The following is a 24,329-nucleotide window of genomic DNA, read 5'->3' as shown; positions in this document are numbered from 1 at the left end:
TTTAGGTCACCTGACCTAGCCTTCCATCATTATCAAACCAAAAGTGAAATGAACCAATGAAAAGTTTTATTAACAAGTCACATGACCTCTCACGCTCATGTTACGCGGTGCGGAACGCGCCCCGGTTAGCTTCCGGGTCGCTCCGCTTCGCGCCTCGGTCCGCGCCCCGGGACACTTCCGGGTGCGCTAACGCGATACGTCACAAGACGCATTACGCGGCAACGCGATACGTCGCGCTTTCGCGACGCGCCGCGGATCGCTTCCGGGTCGCTGCGCTTCGCGCCTCGGTCCGCGCCCCGGGACACTTCCGGGTGCGCTAACGCGATACGTCACAAGACGCATTTCGCGGCAACGCGATACGTCGCGCTTTCGCGACGCGCCGCGGATCGCTTCCGGGGAGCTGCGTTTCGCGCCTCGGTCCGCGCCCCGGGGCACTTCCGGGGGCGCTAACGCAGTACGTCATAAGACGCATTACGCGGCAACGCGATACCGTCACTATGTTGATTTCTTACCGGTTCGCGGACCGGGTCGCGGCATCAATTTGAGCTAACGGAAAGCTTCCCGGTTCGCGGACCGGGAGCGAAACAAAAAAAATATTTAAAAAAAATTATTAATAAACAAATAAAATATATTTTTGGATTTAAAGAAGAATACATTTTACAGCTACAGATATTAGCTGTTAAAAAACCAATGAAATTCACTGAAAAAACCATAGGTTATAGACCATATATAGTTAGGAATTAGCATTTACAAAACCTTGAAAATTCACTGAAAAAACCATAGGTTATACACCATATATAGTTAGGAATTAGCATTTAAAAAACCTTATTTTACTCACACAAAACCATTGAAATTCCATATATAGTTAGTTGTACTAACTATATATCGCGCACCCGCAATCCACTGCTGATCATGTCACATATTACATCATTCATGACATGGTCAGTGACATCACTGATGACATCACTGATGACATCTCAAATGACATCACTGATGACATCACTGATGACATCTCAAATGACATCACTGCTTACATCACTGATGACCTCACTGATGTCATCTCAAATGACATCACTAATGACATCACTGATGACATCACTGATGACATCTCAAATGACATCTCAAATGACATCACTGATGACATCTCATTTGACATTACTGATCACATCACTGATGACATCATTCATGTGATATTATGATGAACCTCTTCAGACTCTTATATAACCTTAGATACACTCAGTATAAACATACACTCACAGACTGTCACTCATCCATGGAGTTACTCACACACCTAGTCAGTCATGCAAAGAATCAATCACACCTCCATTTCCTCAACTATACAGTTATACACACCTTACTTATTCAAACATATACTAAAACATATGTACTCTCTTATACAATCCTGGATACAAGTTCACAATGATCCATACAGCCACTCACACATTCACTGGCTCTTATGCACAGTTATTTATATATGTCAACTCTCACATGTACTGTATTTTACATATGTACTTACTTTGACATGTAGCACTGAGATATCCATTCACTCACCAATACACTCATGCACACAGTCAACCGCCCATACAGCTGTTTCCACATGCACTTTTGAACCCATACATCTAGTGAATCAACTGCTCACACATCTATGCACAGAGTCATACACCTCCCAGCCACCCACACACACACTCAGTCTCCCATACAAATGCTTGGGCAACCAATCAATAACCCATATAGTTAATCATATAGCTACTGATCAACACATGCAGCAGTTTACAGAACAACAGACATAATGATGCACAAATTAAGACAGTTTAGTCACTAACCCATGCACTCAGTGAGACACATTTAATCACTCACTCATACAGTCAGTCATGCCCCTACTAAATCCTTCATCCAGACACGTATACATCCACTCATTCTTCAATATGTAAGACATATTTTAACTTTACAGAAACATACAGTCACTGGATGTTGTCATCAGTGATGTCATTTGAGATGTCATCAGTGATGTCATCAGTGATGTCATTTGAGATGTCATCAGTGATGTCATCAGTGATGTCACTGACCATGTCATGAATGATGTAATATGTGACATGATCAGCAGTGGATTGCGGGTGCGCGATATATAGTTAGTACAACTAACTATATATGGAATTTCAATGGTTTTGTGTGAGTAAAATAAGGTTTTTTAAATGCTAATTCCTAACTATATATGGTGTATAACCTATGGTTTTTTCAGTGAATATATATATATATATATATATATATAAAATGCTTTCTTATTTATTTCATAGCTATGTTCATGTTTATTATTTCACATATATTGCAATTTTAATTCTTCATTGTAATATGGTTTAGTATTCATTGTGTATTTTGAGGACTTCATTATAAAATTAAATAAAAAATTACAACACACTAAAAAAAAAAAAAAAAAAAAAGAATAAAAAACTAAGGTGAGACGTTTGCCCCTGCGGGCTTTTTTCCATTTTAATTTGCGTCTCACCTTGGAGAAGCTAAATACGGTTGGTCCCCCAGCCTTTATCTTTTGTATCTCTTTTTATCTTTTCTTTAGGGATCCACATGTCCATGGGCGTCCGCAGGGGGGCAAGGAGGCGCGCTCGCCCCCTCCCCCCTAACCCCCTTGCCCCCTCCCTGCGACGTCCGTGCTTTTACAGACAGCTTTTTTCTTTAATTCTGTGCCCTGCAGGGAGCAGAGCTGTTCCCAGCCAGAGGCCTCAACTCACTGATGGGGCGCCTTGCACTCCACCTCACAGCCCTTCGGACCTTTGTCATTCTGTCTGTGGCTGATTATCACACACAGAATGACAATGGCCGGTTTGAGCTGCTAAAGCATACATCCCTCCCTGGAACCTCTAAAGCACCTTAGCTCAAAATCACTGAGGCTGAGCTGAAGGTAAAGTTCAAAGTTGAAGGTTAAATATGGCGCACACTTTATCTTACTATGAAACTGATAAATAAATGTAAACTAATCTGTTGTTTTAATTATCTGTAATGAAAGAGAGAGATAGAGAAATGTTTGTGCATGTCTGTCTGTATACAAGAATACAAACAAACAGCTCCAATAAAAATACAAGGGTCATTTAGAAAAATACCAGACCGACTGCAGGCAACAGTAGAAAAGATTTGATCATGCCAGTAAAGGTGAGCAGTAGGGGATGTGAATGAACAGTAGTATGCACATATGTGCGCTGTCCTGGGGTTCCTACTCTTTGCACCACCAGTTATGAAAGATAGATCAGTAAAAGGATGGATTGATGAGTGAAAGGGTAGGTGATGGGCGAGTGAATCTGTGGATGGATGAGAGAAATGATGGATAGATTGATGAATTAATAAATGAAAGGGTGAATGGATGGATTGATGGCTGAATGGATGGATGGGAGGAAGAGTGGATGGATGAGTGAAAGGGTGGCTTGGGTGAAAAGGAGTGGATGGGAGTGAATAGAATTCATGAGTGGAGGAGTGGGTGGATGAGTGAGAGGATTAATTGGGTGAAAGGGTGGATGGATGATGGATGAGTGAAAGGATGGATTGGGTGAAAGGCTGGATGGTTGATGGATGGATAAGTCAAAGGGTGGCTGGATGGGTGAAAGGGTAAGTGGTTGGATGGAGGAGTGGATCGATGGGTGGAAGAGTGGAAGGATGAGTGAAAGAATGGATTCGGTGAAAGGGTGTATGAATTATGGATGGATTTGGTGAAAGGGTAGATGGAGGGATGGATGAGTGAAATGATAGATGGAAGAATAGACGTTGGATAGGTTTGCAAATGGTTGAAAAGGTTTGGATATGGATGGGAACACAGATAGAAGGAAAGAATGAATGGTGAATGACTGAATGGTGGATCCAAAAATTAATAGCTAAAACAGAAAGTACATTTTAAATGGTGGATGTCAGTGATTTGATGGAAGAATGAATGGCCAGATCCTTGGACAAGAGAGTTCATCTGGGGAGGGTTGTGATGACTTACTTTACTTTCTTGGTGCCATAAGAGCTTTAGTTCAAAGTGAGAGGTGTTTCAATTTTCTGACTACTCGTTTGCCTATATATTACTGTTCTGTATTTGCTGTGTGCTTATGTGTGGGATCCATACATCATGCATACAAGATATTGAGTGACACCCATATGCTACTTGAATGTTACACTAGTATTTGTAAATGTTTGCATGCTTTGCTTTAGGTGTAAGGTTTTAGGGAGAGTCTCATACTGTCATAAGCTGTGCTTGAGATGTACATTGCATTTGGAACAATAGGCATGGTGTCAAAAATAAACTATGTAATAGTGTGTTGACAGTGCCTTCTTTGAGAAAGCTGCAGAGAAAAGCACCTTTGTGACTTCCATCAGCTAGTGCAACTCTCTCCGAAGCCCCCATGAGCAAAGTAAGCATGAGCGGAAAATCCGTTACGTCCGCGGATTTTTCGGATTTTTGGTGAATCCGCAATCCGCGTATTTTGCCGATTTCCCACAAAATCCGAAAAAAAAAATCCGCAGACGTAACGGGTTCAAAAGTTGAACCCCCACTCATGTAACTATTTTACAATGGCGCCAGCAAGCTGCCAGCGCCGTTGTAAAATAGTTACAAAGTTAGCTTGCACAGGAACCACTAGATAAAACGAAGCAGGTGCTGCTTTATTTTATCTAAGTGCTTCCTGTGCAAGCTAACTTTGTAACTATTTTACAACGGCGCTGGCAGCTTGCTGGCGCCATTGTAAAATAGTTACAGCAGCTCACTCAAGGGACCCCTGCGCCCTTCGGGGCGATTGCATAGTAACACACACATGGTCGCTCGAACTAGTTGATGCTCAAATTCAGTGACTCATTCATTAGCCCAAAAACAATCGTGTGCGTCGTCGAGGCTGGACAGGTGTGCCTTCTTCCCAAATCTACCGTGGAAAATGACCTCCTCAGGCGGACGGCCAATTCTGCACCTTGACTTTCACGAGCGCAATACCCATTAGTAGGCACATTGTGTTCGCACGGGTTTCTGCACATTCGCGAGCGTTTTGTACAATTTCGCAATTTGCGAAATTGTACAAAACCCTTGCGAACTTGCAGAAACCCGTGCGAACACAAAAAAAAAAATACGCTAGGATCCGCGGATTTTGCGTATTTTCGAAATCCGCAAATCCGCGGATTGCCAATATGCAAAATCCGCTCACCCCTAGAGCAAAGTCAGATTCCATATTTTATGTTCCACTTGCTGAAACACTCATAATGCGTTCCCTATAGAGGGTTCATCACAGCAATCCTCCTTTTAGTTCACCTATGCTTGCCACGTTACATCTCACAATGGCACTCAGATATGAGATGCTAGTAACAAAGTCTATCTGAGCAGATCTTCCTGAGCACTTCTCTCACCATACATGTCTGCTCACGACCATGAGTAGTAAACAAAATATCAGAATGGACAACCCAGTGCAGTAGCCATATAAATAGATTGTTATCATAAGAAATACTTCAAAAAGACCTGCACAGTTGCTCAAAGCTATGTGCATACCAAAAAACCGTGAAGTGCACGATTGTCTCAACCTAATATAAAATGATTTTGACTTGTAATTAAGTGGTTGTCTATTTACTTACTTTTATATTATCGCACAACTTTCTCTGAAGTGTCTGTAAAACGTACCTTTTGTTCCGAAGATTTGTCTTGAATTTTGACCTTCTGTCCTGAATTTTCGTCTTGAAGTTTGACCCTTTGTCCCAAATTTTTACACTTACCGTCCTGAATTTGCAACCATGCTAGTTAGTCACCCTACATTAACTGGTAAGTTCACTTCGGGGCACTGCGTTTACACATGAAGTCACCAAAAGTACAGCGCTCACCCGAACGTGTCTGCAAAGCATTCACCAAAGCATCCATGGGACTAACATTGTGAAACACTCGGATGCGCAGATCTGGACAGGACTGAAGCCAGAAGCATGATTAAAGCACGCACCTCCACTAGCAGGGAAAAGACACGCTATAAGCTGCGCAGGAACAATGAGCCTCCTCCCCCACCACAAAGGTCCTGCTCAGCCCCCATTCCAGAACAGGAATTTCTCCAGAAATCTTCTGCATGTGGGGGGCTCTTTTGTTGCAGATCTTCATCTCACTTTGAAGTGACCACTCGGCCAGGGCTTTAAATGGGCCACGTCCCCCAGGGCCCCAGAGGACGTTGCAGTGGGTCCTTATCGGACTCTACCTGCATGCCCTTTATTCTGACATAAACACTGATCGATGTCTAAATAATGAATGTAAAAAAGCAATCCATGTCAGCGATTTAGTTCCTGTTTGTGTTTGACGTTTTACTTAATATTTAATTCCCTTAGAGTGTTACCAATTTCCCGGATGTTTTGTTTCTGTATTTTTTCTGTGTAGCATATTACGCTTGTAAAGCGCCTACTTTGATCTGAGCCACCACCAGGTGCTAAGAACGAGCCATGGTTGAATGCAAAGAATCCGAGATTGTAATTTGTATGACCCCTTCTGAGAGGCCCAGAACCAGCCCGAGCCAACCCGCCTTTGAACGTTTTCAGCGACCCTCCCTGCCCCCACTGTTTGTTTTCTTTCAGACTGGTGCCACCGAGGTGATATCCTTGCCTGAAGGCAGGGATTTCATCTAAGCACTTAATGTGTTATGAATGTGAGCATCAGGTGGGAGTGGGAAGATGTGCACTGCAGGGGGAAAGGGATGGCCAGTGAGTGCAGCTGACACTTTTCTTTTGTGTAGGAATTTCTGCTGGCATCATAGCCCGGGGTTTGCAGTCTGTGCACTTGTATAGATGTGTATTCCATACAAGTGCACAGACAGCAAACCCTGGGCTATGATGCCAGCAGGAATTACTTTACAAAGGAAAAGTGTCACCTGCACTGCCATCCCTTTTTCCCTGCTGTCTGTGCACTTGTATATAATACACATCCAAGGTGCTGCTCACCAGATGAATGGGGAACAGGGCCATGGATCTGTGTCTTTTCGCATCCAAGGGCACTGGCAAAGAAGTAGAGGTGGCCCTGGCAAGGAGAAACCAGGAAACATTTGACCCACATCTATCTACACAGTGAGACCTTCGGGAGGGGCTGGATGCCAGGATGACAGTGCTGCTGATCAGCCAGAATCCACTGAATAGTATCAGAAGAGTAGGCAGCAGTTTTTAAGTAAGTTCAAGTAACTTTAATGCATTCTACAGCATCAGCATTACCTACTGGCTGCATATCTAGGTTTCTTTAATTGAACGGTGTTCTAAACTTACATGCATGGAAACGTTAAGGAGGACAGTCCCCTCCGAATATGCAAATGTGGTGTAAGCTTGGAATGTTCAGCTTTTGGGGTGCCAGGGGATAACTTTAAGGTTCCAGGTGGGTATGGGTTTTAGGGTGCCAGGGAGTCATTTTAGGGTTCAGAGTGGGTTGTTAATTGGGGTGCCAGGGGATAATTATAGGGTTCCGGGTGGGTATGGGTATTGGTGTGCTAGATGGTAATTTTAGGGTTCAGTGTGGGTATGGGTTTTGGGATACCAGGGGGTAATTTTAGGGTTCAATGTGGGTATGGGTTTTGGGGTATGGGTGGGGGTAATTTTAGGGTTCAGAGCGAGTATGGGTTTAGGGGGCCAGGGGGGTAATTTTAGGGTTCAGGGTGGGTTTGAGTTTTGGGGGGGGGGCAGGGGTAATCTTAGGGTTCAGGATGGGTATGGGTTTTGGGGGCCAGGGGGATAATTTTAGGGTTCATTGTGGGTATGGGATTTGGGGTACCGGGGGGTAATTTTAGGGTTCTGGGTGGGTATGGGTTTTGAGGGACCAGGGGGTAATTTTAGGGTTCCTGGCGCATATGGGTGTTGATGTGCCAGAGGGTCGTTTTATGGTTCAGTGTGGGTATGGGTTTTGGGGTGCAAGAGGATAATTTTAGGGTTCAGGGTACATATGGGTTCTGGGGTACAAGGGGGAAAGTTTAGGGTTCAGGTCAGGTATAGGTATTAAGGGGTCAGGGGGGGTAATTGTAGGGTTCAGGGCAGGCATGAGTTTTGGGGGCAGGGGTAATTTTAGGGTTCAGGGTGGGTATGGGTTTTGGGTTGCCACAGGGAACATTTTAGGGCTCATGGTGGGTATGGGTTTTGGGGTACCAGGGGGGTAATTTTTGGGTTCAGGGTGGGTATGGGTTTTGGGGTGCAAGGGGGGGTACATTTTAGGGTTCAGGGCGGATATGCGTTTTGGGGTACCAGAGGGATAATGTTTGGGTTCAAGGTTGGTATGGGTTTTGGGGTGCCAGGGGGCTAATTTTAGGGATCAGGGAATGTATGAGATTTCAAGGGCCAGGAGGAAACTTTAGGATTCATGTGTGCTCAGATTTAAATGCAGAATTCACCACTTTTTGTTCTCAGCCTGACCTGACCATTACTCGATCCTGATTGTCTGCCATGTTAGCCCCGCCCCTATTGATTAACATTAGCCACGCCCCTTTATTTGCCAGGTTAGCCCTCCCCCTGGAAACATTCCTGCGGACGCACATGCACATGTCCATTATATTGGGACGTCTTTCCCGTTCCTTGATTATTTGCATATACTGGATGTCCCTTATTCCGATTTGATCGCCGGCGGGACTGCTTCTATTTCCTGCTGATATTAAGCAGTTGTATTCTTTCCCCTGATTTACAGGACTCTATATGTCTGTCACCAGGGCCTAGCATTTCAGCCCGCTATATTAACTGTGTGGTAAGTTGTACCACACCTTTGGTGACCGCTGCATTATACAAATGATTTGTCTATCCTCAGACTTACTTGGCATTGCTGAACTGTTGTTTTTCACCTATCCAGGTCTTGATACTTTCAAACTCTCGCTGGCTCTCCTGGGTTATCATCTGGTTGCCTTACTTGTCTTCCAGGTTCCTGGATTTATTATGCTTACTGTCATCATTTAATATATTCTTTCTTTTGTTACCATTTTCTGCTGTTTGTTGTCTGTTTTTCTAATTTTCACTCTAGTTATTCGTCATCCTTATCAGATCTGAGATTTCTACCATTTTCTCATTTTTTCTTTTTTATCCTTTCCCTACAACTACATTTTGTCTTCTTTCGTTAGATATGCGTGAGACCCCTATCTTCTTGAAAATAGACTCTATGCAGTGGTGATATCAAATGACTGGTTTATTTACATCCTTTATTCTCTATCTTACGTGTTTAAACTCTCTCTCGTTTATAGATTCGTTTTGCACTCTGTATACCCTTCTCACTCCTTTTCCATTTTACTTTTGCACAAGTTCTTATTTTATTTTATAGTGATAACTTCCAACCTGTGCCTTTGTGACCATACCTTGTGATTATTGATTATAAAGCCACATATTTTGTGTTCATGTTTTTAAATTTTGTATCATGTAATCTTCTGTTCAATCGATAGATGGACATTAAGTGTATCAATATTGTTCATTGCTTGTTCTAGGCACTTCCCACCACTAATTTGTTTGGTTTATGCACCCTGAGGAAGGTGAGACCCGCATCGGGGTCAACACCAAAACGCGCGTCGGCGCTGGATTAGCAACATGGAGTTTTATGATTGAAATTTCCCCCTTCTTTGAGAAATATTTATTGTCTTATGGATATAATTAGCATTTATCATTTGATTGACTAGTTAATTTTCATCTCCTCATTATCTACTCTCTACGGAGTTACTCTTTTTGCTAGGGGGACTTCACCCAGGGCACGAGTCGGAGGTCTGCGCGGGTGGACAGCGTCCCCCCACTTCTTTCATAGGGTGGATGCCGTCCACCCTGCCACGAAGTTGGGCCACACTAAAAAGATGCTGAATTAGTCCCAGTGAAATTTCCAAAGACCGGGTCAGATTCAGCAGCGCCTGCACGTTGTTGTCTGCTTTCAAAAACAACAACGTGCAGTCGGGGACGGAACTCTCTTATTTATGACTCCTGCTGGGATACTCGGTCATAACAAAGGCCGAGTCTCAGGGGTCTTCAAGCCTCCTTTGGTTGGAGTTTCCTGGCTTGCAGCACCCAGGAGCCTCATACCTGATGCAAATTCAGCAGAATGGAAAAAAAGGCCCACACCTTGTTAGAACTTCACATATACTTAGGAGAGACAGCTTTTCACTTTGTTCAGGCCCTGTTTAGGAGATATGCATGCATTGTTAGACCGCCAGATATGTTGATCTTTCCCAGTATTTGCACAAAATAAATTGCATTTATATACGCCTATTACCCTTGAGGAGGTGTTGTAATAATTTAAATATCACTATTTATTTTAAAGCACTATGGCTGTAGAAAGCTTTATGCTGACAAAAGGTAACATTGTTTTATATGTAGCGTACAAAAGTGTGAATCTTCTGCCTAAATCAGGAGGGTTTGAAAGTGTTAGACCTGGCACCTTGGCGTGAGTCTCCCTTCCACTTTTTGCTGATGTGCCTCAGATGTTTTGATGGTGTTCACTACTCGGAGCACTGAGCCAGACAAATCCGTGCCGCAGTGCAAGTGCTCCCAATGCAAACTGTACCTATAATTAATTTCCATGATTGGCTAATTGGATTTACTGTCAGTCCCCAGTAAAGTGTACCAGGAGTGCCAGGGCTTGTAAATGCCAATACTGCTAGTGGGCCTGCAGCGCTGGTTGCGCCAGCCACAGAAGCAGCCTTTTAAAATGTGTCTAGGTTCTGCCATTGCAGAACCTGCGTGTAGTCTGGTACTGTCATGCTGGCTGGGCAAGTGCACACACTTGCCAGCCCCTAAACCTTCCCTTTTCGTCATGTGAGTCACCCCTATGGTAGGCCCAAAGGCAGGGTACATTGTAAGCATAAGGTAAGACAAGCCCTGATGTGTATGGCATGTCCTAATAGTGAGTTACAGCCATTTTTGTTTTTCACTATTATAAGGCTACCTGTTCTCATAGGCCAAGATGGGCTGCTGGAATTATTACACCCTATAATCCCAGCAGGCTCAGGGAACATGGTAGAAGGTCAAGTTTAGTATGCCTGAACTCAGAATAATAAAATACTTCTTTTAGTAAAGTTTATTTTAATATACTGGGTTTGCAAATGCTACTTTTAGAAAGTTAGCATTTGTTTCCCTAACCATTTCAGCCCGCCTCTGCCAGGATGTGTATCTGCTGTCTGGGATGTGTTAGTGACAGGGCTGGGGATTACACGTGGTGAATGGAGGGATTACACCAAGGTGGGTGGTGGGAGTGCTTGACCTGAGCATTAATCAATCCTGATTGTCTGCCATGTTAGCCCCGCCCCTATTGATTAACATTAGCCACGCCCCTTAATTTGCCAGGTTAGCCCTCCCCCTGGAAACATTCCTGCGGACGCCCTTGCACATGTCCATTATATTGGGACGTCTTTCCCGTTCCTTGATTATTTGCATATACTGGATGTCCCTTATTCCGATTTGATCGCCGGAGGGACTGCTTCTATTTCCTGCTGATATTAAGCAGTTTTATTCTTTCCCCTGATTTACAGGACTCTATATGTCTGTCACCAGGGCCTAGCATTTCATCCCGCTATATTAACTATTACCAAGGTGGGTGGTGGGAGTGCCCCTTGACTCTGAAGAGGGCTGTGCCACTACAATGCTGGCTCCACCTCCTGGGGAGCGACTGATGACTCTGCCCGACACCTAGCCCAGGAAGAGGGAAACCTCTCAACAAAGTGCTCCTGGCTGTACTTGTCATCTCAATGCCGGCTCCACCTCCTGCGGAGCGTCTGCTGTCCCTGCCCCACACACTGAAATGAGAAGGCAGAGTCTGCACAACAAAGTGCTCCAGTGAAGAAAAGGACTATGCAAAGGCCCCCCTGGCCTGAAAGGACAAAAGAAACTGACTATAAATGTAGGAGCCCTGCTCCTAAGAAATCAGATCCTGTTTTCCCACAACGAACCTCTGCCCAACTAGAAGGACCAAGAAGAAGCTGAAGCACTGACCTGCAGTTTGCCTTGCTGAGGAAGGAGAGGAAAAGACCTAAGAGGACTTTGCTTTATTGTGCTGAGAACTATCTCCAAGGGCTTGACTGAGCTTGCCCCCTGAACAGAACCCCAGGACCAGTGGGTTCCTTGTGTCTATGCTCGTCTTCTGAATTTAGCCGTGTGTTTCTCCCGCCGGAGTTGCGACTGCGCCCCCTCGCCCCCTCTAGGGCCGTGGCACTCGGGAGCTGGCCTGCCTTTCTGCCCGTTGAGAGCCCCGCTCGTGTAGAGCCGCTCTCTGTCCCTCGGATCAGGCCGCCTGCTCCACTGCCACTTTGCCCACCACTGGAGCGTGCCAGAGTGCTCTCTCGCCCCTCCCACCAGAATTCTCCTTCGGAGAGCAATCTACGCCTGGACGGACGTCCGTACGTCTGAGCGTACCCGGCCGCCCCGATTTGCCTCCCAAGTCATGATACAGGCCGCGCCGCCCTCCTGAGGTGACCCCCAGTGCCGTCCGTACTGGAGGTTGTGGGCCGCGCCTGCCTGTGAGAACACACCCGCTGATTGAAAGAGACCCGGAGATACGCGGGTGCCGCAAAGCGTACTAGCAGAGTATGCCTCGTCCCCCCTGCCGCCGCCGGGTGGACCGGGGCACCCAAGAAACGTCAACCGCCTACCAGCGCTGTGCTCATCCCGGACTCCGCAATGTTCTGTTTTCCCCGGGAGCACTGTGTGCATACAGCTGATACCAGGTATGTGTCTACCCTTCCAGAGCTATACGCCGCTGATGTGAGGCGCGTACTTCGTGGGACTGCCGCTGTTCGTATGGGAGTACGGGTCGCACAGGAGCAGTAAGACTTGTACACTGCGCACCGCGAGACGCGTGCAAGTTAGAAGGGCTTCCTTGTTCGACGCGCTCCGAGTATGCCAGAGCGCTACGGAGCTCCCAAATCGCCGTGACCCACGATAGGAGACCTGAATCAGCTGCCATGTTTTGTTGAGACATTATTCTAGTGATTGAACATCGAGAACTAAGCATCTTTAAGAACACAAAGAACACTTGCCATTTCTTACTACGGTGGCCCCAATTTGAAAACGTTATAAAAGGTCTTGTGATAATTTGCCTGCATATATATAATTTTACATAAAGTCTACGTATTTTTATAGAAATATCGCCTGGTGTCCATTTGTGGGGGGAATCAGTGGATTTACTGTGTATGACTACAAATGCTTAACTGACTTATCACTCCTGAGTTTGACCTTGACTGCTCGCGCCACGCAACCTAAAGGGTGAGCAGGGGTTATTCTTAAGGGGCAGTTCCTTAGCCCTGGATAGACGAGAGGGTCCCTGCTTGTCACAAGTGCCTACCTGTGCCAACCAGAGACCCCCAATTCTAACATTGGATGCAGTGGAAGGGATTTTCGAATTTGCATTTGTAATTTATATACAGTAAATTATTGATCACCACATAATGAGAGCAGCCTATAACGCAGCCACAGATTTATTTTTTTATTTTTATTTTTTTGAGAGATCTCCCATTTTTGAAGCCATGCCTGGCTCACTCTCTGATGGAAGGACACCCTCCATAATGTCTGGGATTGAATAAAGTAGATTGGGAACACCAGGGACTGGAGGGCTAATCAGTAGAGCAGGTGAGAGGCTACTGTCAGAAGTTCAGAGTGGCCCAAACAGGATGCAAAAAGAAAGCCCAATACATCAAGGTGCTGAGAGCCTGGAAGGAGTCAAGGGAGCCACAGAATGCGGTGGTAATGGAACCACCAGAAGGCATTGTGGATTTTGGCAGAGGCCTGTTGCCAGAGGAGCTGGCAGACAGGGCAGCAAACAGGGCACAAGAAGTGGAGATGGCAAAATTAAATGGACAAATGGAATTGGAGAAACAAAGATTGGCAATGTAAGAAAAGAAGCTCCAGATGGAGCATGACATGAGAGTGAAGGAGTTGGAGCTGAGAGCAAAATGTTTGGAAACAACTCCCTCTGGTGGCAGCACAACGCCGGTGCAGGTAGAGTCAATGGTGTACATGCCTAAGGATGTGGTGAAGGAATACTTTAAGGGGGATGAGATAGGGCAGTGGTTCAGAGCCTGTGAGGTAGCTATGTCCTCCCACCGGGTCCCTGAGAGAGATTGGGGAGCGGGGTTGTGGGGGAAGTTCCTTAGCGAAGGGCGGGACACACTGCTAGACTTACCCTCTGAAGTATACAATTCTTATTCCCACATGAAGGATGCCTTAATGACCAGGTTTGGGTTAACTCCTGAAATGTATAGACAGAGGTTCAGGGGTTGTACTAAGATTCCTGGGGGTACGTATGTGGAGTATGTAACCTTTTACTGCAGAGCACTGGATGGTTGGGTGAAGGGTAGCAAAGTGGATGATTTTCAAGGGCTTCTTGATTTAATGGCATGGGAGAACTTGTCCAGTAATTGTTTTCCTGAGCTACACCAGCACCTAATTGATAGCAAGTTGTCCAACCCAAGGAAGCTTGCTGAGGAGGCGGACTGCTGGCTCAGCACCAGGGTCCACAAGAGTCCAGTGGGAGACTCAGCCAAAGGTATGCAGGGTCCCCAGCAGAAGAGTGGGGGGATAGGGGAAAACAGAAAGGGTTCCAAAAAGGCCCCCAAAGTAATCCCCAAGGGAACCAAGGGAAAGGTTCTCAGCCTCCCACACCCCCGAAACAGACCGGGGCCCGACAGGTAGACCTGTTCAGAGAGGGCCCATCACTTGTTACAGGTGTGGCAACCAGGGTCACATTGCCACTGATCCTAAGTGTCGCCTGTTTGGAAAACCCGCACCGACTGGTGCTCCACCCCGGCAAATAGGTAGTGTTAATTTTGGGGAGGAAGTAGCAGTCCAAGGAGGTGGGGAGCCTGTTCAGATGACCCTAGTCTCTTTAGGGGACAGAGATAGTCCTATAAAACTACTTACCCTCTAACACTAGGAAATATGGGCAAGTAGTGACCGTCAATGGAAAGAAAGTAGATGCTCTTAGAGATACAGGAGCCAGTGTGACTGCAGTGAGGCAGCACCTGGTATCTCAAGAGCAGGTTGTACCCCATGCCTACTGTAGGGTTGTCAATGCTGACAACTCAGAAAGCCAATGTCCAATGGCTTAGGTTCCCTTTGAGTGGGGGGGTCTCTGGTACTCTGCAGGTTGTTGTGAGAACTGCCATGCCTGTAGACTGTTTGCTGGGGAATTATTTGGAGAACTCCCCTTGGGAAAAGGTGGAGAAGACGGCTCACCTGCGGATGGTGGGTCTACCCGACTGGGCATGTGTGACCACCCGGTCAATGGCAGCCAATAGGGGTGTTGAAGAGGTCCTGGAGCCTGAAAGAGAGGCCCAGGAACCGGCCTCGGAGGGAGGGCGTAGGGGGCACCGGCAACTGGCCCCAAAGGTTCCCATGGCCCAGGAGGAAGCAGACCTTGAGAGGGATGCCCTGGAGCCTACCGGGGAACAGATAGCCGAACTGGGGGACCTGCCTGAGCTGACACATTGGCAGCAAGAAGGAGGCCCCTCCAGGGAGGAATTCTGCAAGGAGCAGAGAGAATGCCCCTCTCTTGTGGGTGTGCGGCAGCAGGCTGCAGATCAGGCCAATGGTAGTCAGTCCAGTACACACTTCATTTACTGGGAGAATGACCTCCTGTATTCAGAGCATAAGGTTGCTGCACCTGGGTCAGCCCGTGCGCTGGTGGTACCTCAGAAGTTCAGAGCTTTCCTACTGGGGCTGGCTCACGACGTTCATGCGGGGCAGGACAAGACCTTTGAAAGGCTTGTCACCCACTTTTATTGGCCCCAAATGCGCAAGAGCTCAGATGTGCATTGCAGAACTTGTCAGACTTGCCAGGCAAGTGGGAAGAGTGGCAGGAAGCAGAAGGCTCCCCTCCAACCGTTCCCTGTGGTCAGTACCCCATTGCAGCGAGTGGGAATTGACATTGTTAGGCCTCTGGACCCCAGGACAGCCATGGGCAACAGGTTTATCCTGGTCCTGTTGGATCATGCCACCCGGTACCCTGAAGCCATCCCTCTGAGGACAGCGACGGCCCCCGTGGTGGGACGGGCACTGATGGGAATTTTCTACCGAGTGGGATTCCCTCTAGAGGTGGTGTCTGACAGGGGCACCAATTTCATATCCAAGTATATGAAATCCCGTTGGCAAGAGTGTGGTGTAACCTACAAATTCACCACACCTTACCACCCCCAAGGAAATGGGTTGGTTGAGAGATCCAACCGAACTCTGAAGGGCATGATCATGGGTCTGGAAAAACCCATAAGGCGTAAGTGGGACGTCCTGTTGCCATGCCTTCTCTTTGCATACCGTGAGGTGCCACAGAAGTCTCTAGGGTTCAGCCCCTTGAGCTTCTGTATGGTCACCCAGTTATAGGACCTCTGAGTTTGGTTAAGGAAGGCTGGGAGCAATCTCCCAGGAAACCTCCCCAGAATATATACAGTTGCATACTGGCCTTCAGAAACCAGACCAGACGATTCAGGCAACTTCCTGAGACAAATCTGGAAGCCAGCCCGGAAGAGATGAAGCGGTGGTATGACCAGAATGCCACTCTGGTAGAGCTTCAGCCTGGACAAAAGGTGTGGGAATTTGCCCCAGTGAAGCCTTGTGCACTTCAGGATAAGTGGACAGGTCCATTTGAGGTTGTGGAGCGCAAACGTCCTGTCACCTACTTGGTGGACATGCAGTCTCCCAGGAACCCTTTGAGGGTCCTACATGTTAACCGCCTTAAGCCCCACTTGGAGAGGTCCGAAGTGTGCATGCTCTTGGCAACTGATGATGGGATGGAGGAGGAGACTGAGCCTCTTCTGGAACTCTTGGTAGCCTCTGAGAAAGATGGGTCAGTGGATGGAGTTAACCTCTCACCCACCCTGACTCCTGAACAACAGAATGACTGCCGCCAATTGCTGAGGCAGTTTCCTGATCTTTTCTCCCTGGTTCCTGGTGTCACAGATTGGTGCAGCCAAGATGTGGACACAGGAGACAGCTTGCCTGTAAAGCACAAGGCTTACAGAGTAACTGACAGGGTCAGAGCCTGCATCAAAGAGGAGGTCTCAAAGATGCTTGCTCTTGGAGTGGTTAAGTCCTCCAGCAGTCCTTGGGCCAGCCCAGTTGTCTTGGTCCCAAAGGCTGCAGCACCGGGAGCCACACCTGAACTCCGGTTCTGTGTGGGCTACAGGGGACTCAATTCAGTTACCAAGGCTGACGCGCACCCCATCCCCAGAGCTGATGAGCTCATTGATCAGTTAGGGGCTGCCCGGTACCTCAGCACGTTTGATTTAACGTCTGGGTACTGGCAGATTGCCCTGACTGATGGGGCCAAAGAAAGGTCAGCATTCTCCACACCAGATGGGCATTTCCAGTTCCGGGTTATGCCATTTGGGATGAAGAATGCCCATGCCACCTTCCAGAGATTGGTCAACCAGGTGTTGGCGGGACTGGCTGAGTTCAGCGCCGCCTACCTGGATGACATCGCAGTGTTCAGCAGCACATGGGAAGAACACCTGCGACACCTCTGGGAAGTGTTGATGGCACTGCGCAAGGCAGGCCTCACGATCAAGGCAAGCAAGTGTCAGATCGGGGAGGGCTCAGTTGTGTACTTGCGACACCAAGTGGGGAGTGGCAAGGTGGCACCCCTGCAACCCAAGATTGAAACCATCCTGGCTTGGGAACCCCCCAAGACCCAAACTGCAGTGCAAGCCTTCTTGGGTCTCACAGGGTACTACCGGAGGTTCGTCAAGGGGTATGGAAGCATTGTTGCACCCTTTACAGAGCTGACTTCTAAGAAGCAGCCCAAGAAAGTGATCTGGACTGACACCTGTCAGAAAGCTTTTGACACCCTGAAAACTGCCATGTGCACGGCTCCCGTGCTCCTGGCCCCTGATTTCTCCAAGGAATTTCTAGTGCAAACAGATGCTTCAGAGCATGGTGTAGGGACTGTTCTCTCACAGATGACTGTGGAGGGCTGGGACCAACCTGCAGCCTTCATCAGTTGGAGGTTACTTCCCCGGGAACAGAGATGGAGTGCAATTGAGCGAGAAGCTTTTGCTGTGGTCTGGGCATTGAAAAAGCTAAGACCCTACTTGTTTAGGTCTCACTTCCGGGTTCAGACAGACCACAGGCCCCTCAGATGGTTGATGCAAATGAGGGGTAAGAACCCAAAACTGTTGAAGTGGTCCATTTCCCTACAGGGTATGGACTTCACAGTGGAACATAGCCCTGGCACAGATCACGCCAATGCTGACGGTCTGTCCAGATTTTTCCGCCTTAGTGATGAGGAACTCCCTGGGGTAGGGTAGTTCTCCCCACATTTCAGCTGGAGGGGACACATGTTAGACCTGGCACCTTGGCGTGAGTCTCCCTTCCACTTTTTGCTGATGTTTCTCAGATGTTTTGATGGTGTTCGCTGCTCAGGGCACTGCGCCAGGGCCAATCTGTGCCGCAGTGCAAGTGCTCCCAATGTACGCTGTACCTATAATTGATTTGATGATTGGCTCATTGGATTTACTGTCAGTCCCCAGTAAAGTGTACAGGAGTGCCAGGGCTTGTAAATGCCAATACTGCTAGTGGGCCTCCAGCGCTGGTTGCGCCACCCACAGAAGCAGCCTTTTAAAATGTGTCTAGGGTCTGCCATTGCAGAACCTGCATGCAGTCTGGTACTGTCATGCTGGCTGGGCAAGTGCACACACTTGCCAGCCCCTAAACCTTCCCTTTTCTTCATGTGAGTCACGTCTATGGTATGGTATGCATTGTAAGCATAAGGTAGGACACGCCCTGATGTGTGTGGCATGTCCTAGTAGTGAATTACAGCCATTTTCGTTTTTCACTATTGTAAGGCTACCTGTTCTCATAGGCTAAGATGGGCTGCTTAAATTATTACAGCCTATAATCCCAGCCGGCTCAAGGAACATGGTAGAAGGTCAAGTTTAGTATGCCTGAACTCAGAATATTAAAATACTTCTTTTAGTAGAGTTTATTTTAATATCCTGGGTTTGCAAATGCTACTTTTAGAAAGTTAGCATTTGCTTGCCTAACCATTTCAGCCCACCTCTGCCAGGATGTGTATCTGCTGTCTGGTATGTGTGAGTGACAGGGCTGGGGATGACATGTGGTGAATGGAGGGATTACACCAAGGTGGGTGGTGGGAGTGCCCCTTGACTGTGAATAGGGCCGTGCTCTGCCACCACAATGCTGGCTCCACCTTATTTATTTGTATTTATTTATTTCACTTATACCACCTCGAGAGGCATCCTGGCATTAGCAGACTCACTCGAAGATGGAAGGAGGACAGCTATTAACAGGCTGAGGATTAGGGAGAGAGGGGAAAGAGCCAGGTTTTTAACTGCCTTCTAAAGGCAAGACACCTAGCCCAGGATGAGGGAAGACTGTCATCAAAGTGCCCCTGGCTGTACTTGTCATCTCAATGCCGGCTCCACCTCCTGCTGAGCGTCTGCTGTCCCTGTCCCACACACTGAAAGGAGAAGGCAGAGTCGGCACAACAAAGTGCTCCAGTGAAGAAAATGACTATGCAAAGGCCCCCCTGGCCTGAGAAGACAAAAGAAACTGACTATAAATGTAGGAGCCCTGCTCCTAAGAAATCAGATCCTGTTTTCCCACAACGAACCTCTGCCCAACTAGAAGGACCAAGATGAAGCTGAAGGACTGGCCTGCAGTTTGCCTTAATGAGGAAGGAGAGGAAAAGACCTTAAATGACTTTGCTTTATTGTGCTGAGAACTATCTCCAGGGGCTTGACTGAGCTTGCCCCCTGAACGGAACCCCAGGACCAGTGGGTTCCTTGTGTCTTCACTAATCTTCTGAATTGAGCCGTGTGTTCCTCCTGCCGGAGCTGAGACTGTGCCCCCTCACCCTCTCCTAGGGCCGTGGCTCTCGGAGCTGGCCTGCCTTTCTGCCCGTTTAAACCCCTGCTCGTGTAGAGCCGCTCTCTGTCCCTCGGGTCAGGCGGCCTGCTCTTCTGCTACCCCGCCTGCCACTGGAGCGCGCCAGAGTGCTCTCTCGCCCCTCCCGCCGGAATTCTCCTTCAGAGAGCAATCTACGCCTGGACGGCTGCCCATACGTCTAAGCGTACCCGGCCGCCCCGCTTTGCCTCCCAAGTCACGATACAGGCCGCGCCGCCCTCCTGAAGTGACCCCTAGTACCGTCCGTACTGGAGGTCGTGGGCCGCGCCTGCCTGTGAGAATACACTTGCTGATTGAAAGAGACCCGGATATACGTGGGTGCCGCAAAGCGTACTAGCAGAGTATGCCTCGTCCCCCCTGATGCCGCCGTGTGGACCGGGGCACCCAAGAAACTTCAACCGCCTACCAGCACTGTGCTAATCACGGACTCGGGGTCCGCAACGTTCTGTTTTCCCCGGGAGCACTGTGCGCATACAGCTGATACCAGGTACGGGCCTACCCTTCCAGAGCTATACGCCGCTGATGTGAGGCGCGTACTTTGTGGGACGGCCACTTTTCATTCCGGAGTACGGGTCGCACAGGAGCAGTTCGACTCGTACCCCGCGCACCACGAGACGCATGCAAGTTAGAAGGGCTTCCTTGTGCGACGCGTTCTGAGTACGCCAGAGCGCTCCGGAGCTCCCAAATCGCTGTGACCCATGATAGGAGACCTAAATCAGCTGCCATGTTTTGTTGAGACATTATTCTAGTGATTGAACATCGCAAACTAAGCATCTTTAAGAACTACAAAGAACACTTGCCATTTCTTACTATGGTGGCCCCAATTTGAAAACCTTATAAAAGGTCTTGTGATAACTTGCCTGCATATATATAATTTTACATAAAGTCTACGTATTTTTATAGAAATACCGCCTGGTGTCCATTTGTGGGGGGAAATCAGTGGATTTACTGTGTATGACTACAAATGCTTAACTGACATCACTTCTGAGTTTGGCCTTGACTGCTCGCGCCACGCAACCAAAAGGGTGAGCAGGGGATATTCTTAAGGGGTAGTTCCTTAGCCCTTGATAGAGGAGAAGGTCCCTGCTTGTCACAAGTGCCTACCTGTGCCAACCAGAGACCCCCAATTCTAACAGCAAGTATACTCAAAAATGCTCAAATGTACTCAAGATACACCTGCTAAACCTATATGTGAGAGCTTAAGATCTGTTGTCACTTCTTGAAACCCAGATCCTGTGATGCCAGTTCCTGTGATTTCACGTGCTGTAATGTCACACGCCGTGATGTCATACGCTGAGATGCCATGCACTGTGATGCCATTTGCATATTGATTAATTAGATTAGTCCCCCTACTTCTTTTTGTAGGACTTGTGCCCTGACTACACCCTCTGAGTATCTCCTGTCTTTGGGGTAACTGCTCACTTGTGTATAAATATTGTATTATTGGATGCGCGATATTGCTGGATGTGTGAGTATCTGTGGTTATGAATGTGGATGTTTGATGGTTTGAGTGAATGTGCCGTTGGATGTGCTTCTTGAATATCTTATTGTTCTACATATTTTAAAACATGATGAAGTAACAACTAATAATAAAAAAAATTTCGATAAATGTTATGAATTCATGTGAGGTGTGATCACAATTTTTGGCCTGTGTTGTTAGTTTTTCTGAGAAATCAGTGACGTATTGCATGATTAGTTTTTCACAGGTAGAGAATTTACTTCTTGATTGTATTATTTACAACACCAATACCTCTAACTCTCACAAATGCGAGACCAATTTGCATTGCAAATGCTTGTTAGTTAAGGGTCAGTAAGCAGTGTGAATTACCAGACATTGTTTGGCCTTCTGCTCACAACACGCGGGTTAAACCTGCAATAGCTTCACTTCTGACACCTTCTTGCTTCCCCAGTAGAGGGAGCTCGAGGAGGAGAAAACGTGATTTATCTTTGTACTGCCAGTCAATGAAATCTTAGTCTCTGCTAGTGTTTGGACTGACATGTGATGTTCCTTCCCCAGATGCCGGCCGCAGAGGTGACCCGAGGTGTGAGGTAGATGAAGATGTCTGTGCATTCCCGGGACACCGCGGGATTTCTCGCTCGTCTTCCTCTAGTACGGATGGGTCTCACTCAGAGGGAGACAGACAAGAGCTGCGGCTGGTCCTCGTCGGCAGCGCCGGGGCCGGGAAGAGCGCCACTGGGAACAGCCTCCTGGGGAGGAGAGAGTTTGAGTCCAGACCCGCGGCGGTGCCCGTGACCAGGGCGTGTCAGAGGGGGGAGGGGGATTGGGGGGGCAGAGCTCTGCTGGTGGTGGACACCCCGGGCTTCCTCTCCCTCACAGCCCCCGGCGAGCAGCTCTCCTTGGAGATGGAGCGGTGCGCACAGCTCTCCTCCCCCAGCCCGCACGCCCTCCTCCTGGTGCTCCGCGCCGGACAGTTCACCGAGGAGGAGCGGAAGGCCCTGCAGAGGATCCAGCGCCTCTTCGGGGAAGAGGCGCTAAAGTTCACGGTGATCGTGTTTACACGGAAAGACGACCTGGGGGGTACAAGTATAGAATCCTTTGTGCGAGACTCCGAGAAGAAGCTTAAAGAGCTGGTCAGGAGCTGTGGGGGGCGGATCTGTGCCTTCAACAACCGAGCGACGGGAGCAGAGAGGGAGCAGCAGGTGCGGGAGCTCATTAGGATGATAGACAAGATGAGGGAAGGGAATGGGGCTGGTATTAAAGGCTGGTGGAGGATCAGGTTCAGGAGATTCAAGGATTCCTAGGGCAGTAGCTGGAATCCAGGGTAAATCTACATAGGGATTTTAGAAGTGGTCGAAAGTTACTTAAGTTAAAGTAGTCCCCGAGAACCCCAGAACCAGAGCCCAGGAACCACTTTAAAGTCACAGACCCACTTATTACACCATTAAAACATATATTAAATAGCTTCTGAATAAAGTATGTTTGATGAATTATTTAAATCTGTTATAGATGATATATGTACCTATTATGGACTCGTTAATTTCATGTATTTAATGATTTTTTGACAAGACCTTTTAGACCAACACATTGTCTGAATCTTGAATATAGAGTTTGGAATGCTAAACAGTTACTTCTAAGGGGAAACGGCCTTTACATTGCAGGCTAAGCCACGCAGGCTGCTTTCCTGAAAGCGGAACCACACTTGCCTTAACCACACATGTGCCTTAACCACAAATGTGCCTGGTTAAGGCAGTGCGCGGTCTAGGGCGCCGATGGGCGGGAGAGGAAAGGAAACATCGGAACAGGAAGCTCTGTCAGGACATGAACATGGCATTGGGCTGGAGGTGGGGTTTGGAGAGGCGGGGGGAAGTTACTGGGCCCAGTTTTAGGGCTCAGGACGTTTGGATAGTTTTTGGGCTGGGGGCCGGCGTTACAGGGTCAGGGTAGGGCGGGTGGAGTAGGTTTCAGGGGTGAAAGTCAGTTTCTAGGGCCCTTGGCAAAGGTGCTGGGATCGTTTTTAAGATATGGGGTCGAGATTTAGAACACAGTTTTCAGGTCTGGGGCAGGTTTGAGGCACAGGGCAGGGGGTGGGGTTAGGAGGTCAGTGTAGTTTTTAGGGTGATCTTTACTACACGTATCCCTTTACCAATCATGCCTTTACAATGAAATTGCGTGGTAAAGGAATGTGTGATTAAGATGCATTTGTTGTTTGGACTGCGTTGTTGAAGCACACGTGGTTTAGCCATGTGTGCTTCTGTCATACAACCACTTCTAAGCACTGATGATCACTCACTCTCTCACTCACTTTTTCACTCTCACTTACAATCATAATCACTCTCAATGTTAAATACTCACACTCACTCAGTCATTCTTCCTTTCCATCATTATCTCTTTGAGAATCTTTCAATCTTTAAATTACTTACTGAATTATTGGCCAGGAGGGTGAAACTAGTGCAGGGCCAAGTTCACTAAAAATAGCCTGTTCTCTTTTCTCCAGCGCTTTCGCACAAACACTCTACTAAGCACCACACACACACCTTTGCATCAGAGTACAACCAGAATTGGTCAGCGAGGGAAGTGCCATCTAGCTTTCCGCCAGATGTGAGATGGTTTGAAGAATTAAAGGCTAGGTCACTGGAACTATGCAGCAGGGGACAAACAAATTATGCGGGAGGGCTCACTAAATTATACAAGAAAAGGAACATTTTGTGGCGTATTGTAGTGTATTTTGTGATACTATTACTTTATTATTTTCCCATTTTTGATAATGCTTAACAAATCTTGGGAAATACTTCATCTTATTAGTACCAGTTTAACACCCAAATACATCAATAAACAATTAAAACATGACCAATGTTTTCAAAGGGCTTTCCACTGCACTGCAACACGTCTACACATTTTTGTAACTTTTGACTACAAATATCATTTTTGGTTAAACTCCGCAGACTATGGGGCTGAATATAGATTATGTGGCAAATACGGCAAATCCATAAGTATATAGACATCGCTACGGCTGCATACTCGCATAATTTCAGTGCCCCTA

General features: G+C 47.5%; 1 protein-coding gene across 1 annotated transcript in view; it reads left to right on the top strand.

Annotated features, from left to right (window-relative positions):
- LOC144827837 (GTPase IMAP family member 1-like) overlaps positions 1 to 22,590 on the top strand; it is a 41,864-nt gene extending 19,274 nt beyond the window's left edge. The window contains exon 3 of the mRNA XM_078686003.1: positions 21,845 to 22,590. Coding sequence (XP_078542129.1) covers positions 21,845 to 22,590 — 746 coding nt within the window. The remainder of the gene's footprint in view (positions 1 to 21,844) is intronic.
- The last annotated feature ends 1,739 nt before the right edge of the window (positions 22,591 to 24,329 follow it).

Source organism: Lissotriton helveticus, chromosome 4_1, assembly GCF_964261635.1.
Source record: "Lissotriton helveticus chromosome 4_1, aLisHel1.1, whole genome shotgun sequence".
Taxonomy (NCBI): domain Eukaryota; kingdom Metazoa; phylum Chordata; class Amphibia; order Caudata; family Salamandridae; genus Lissotriton; species Lissotriton helveticus.
Note: the sequence above shows the minus strand (reverse complement) of the source record. Positions and strands in the feature narration are given on the sequence as shown.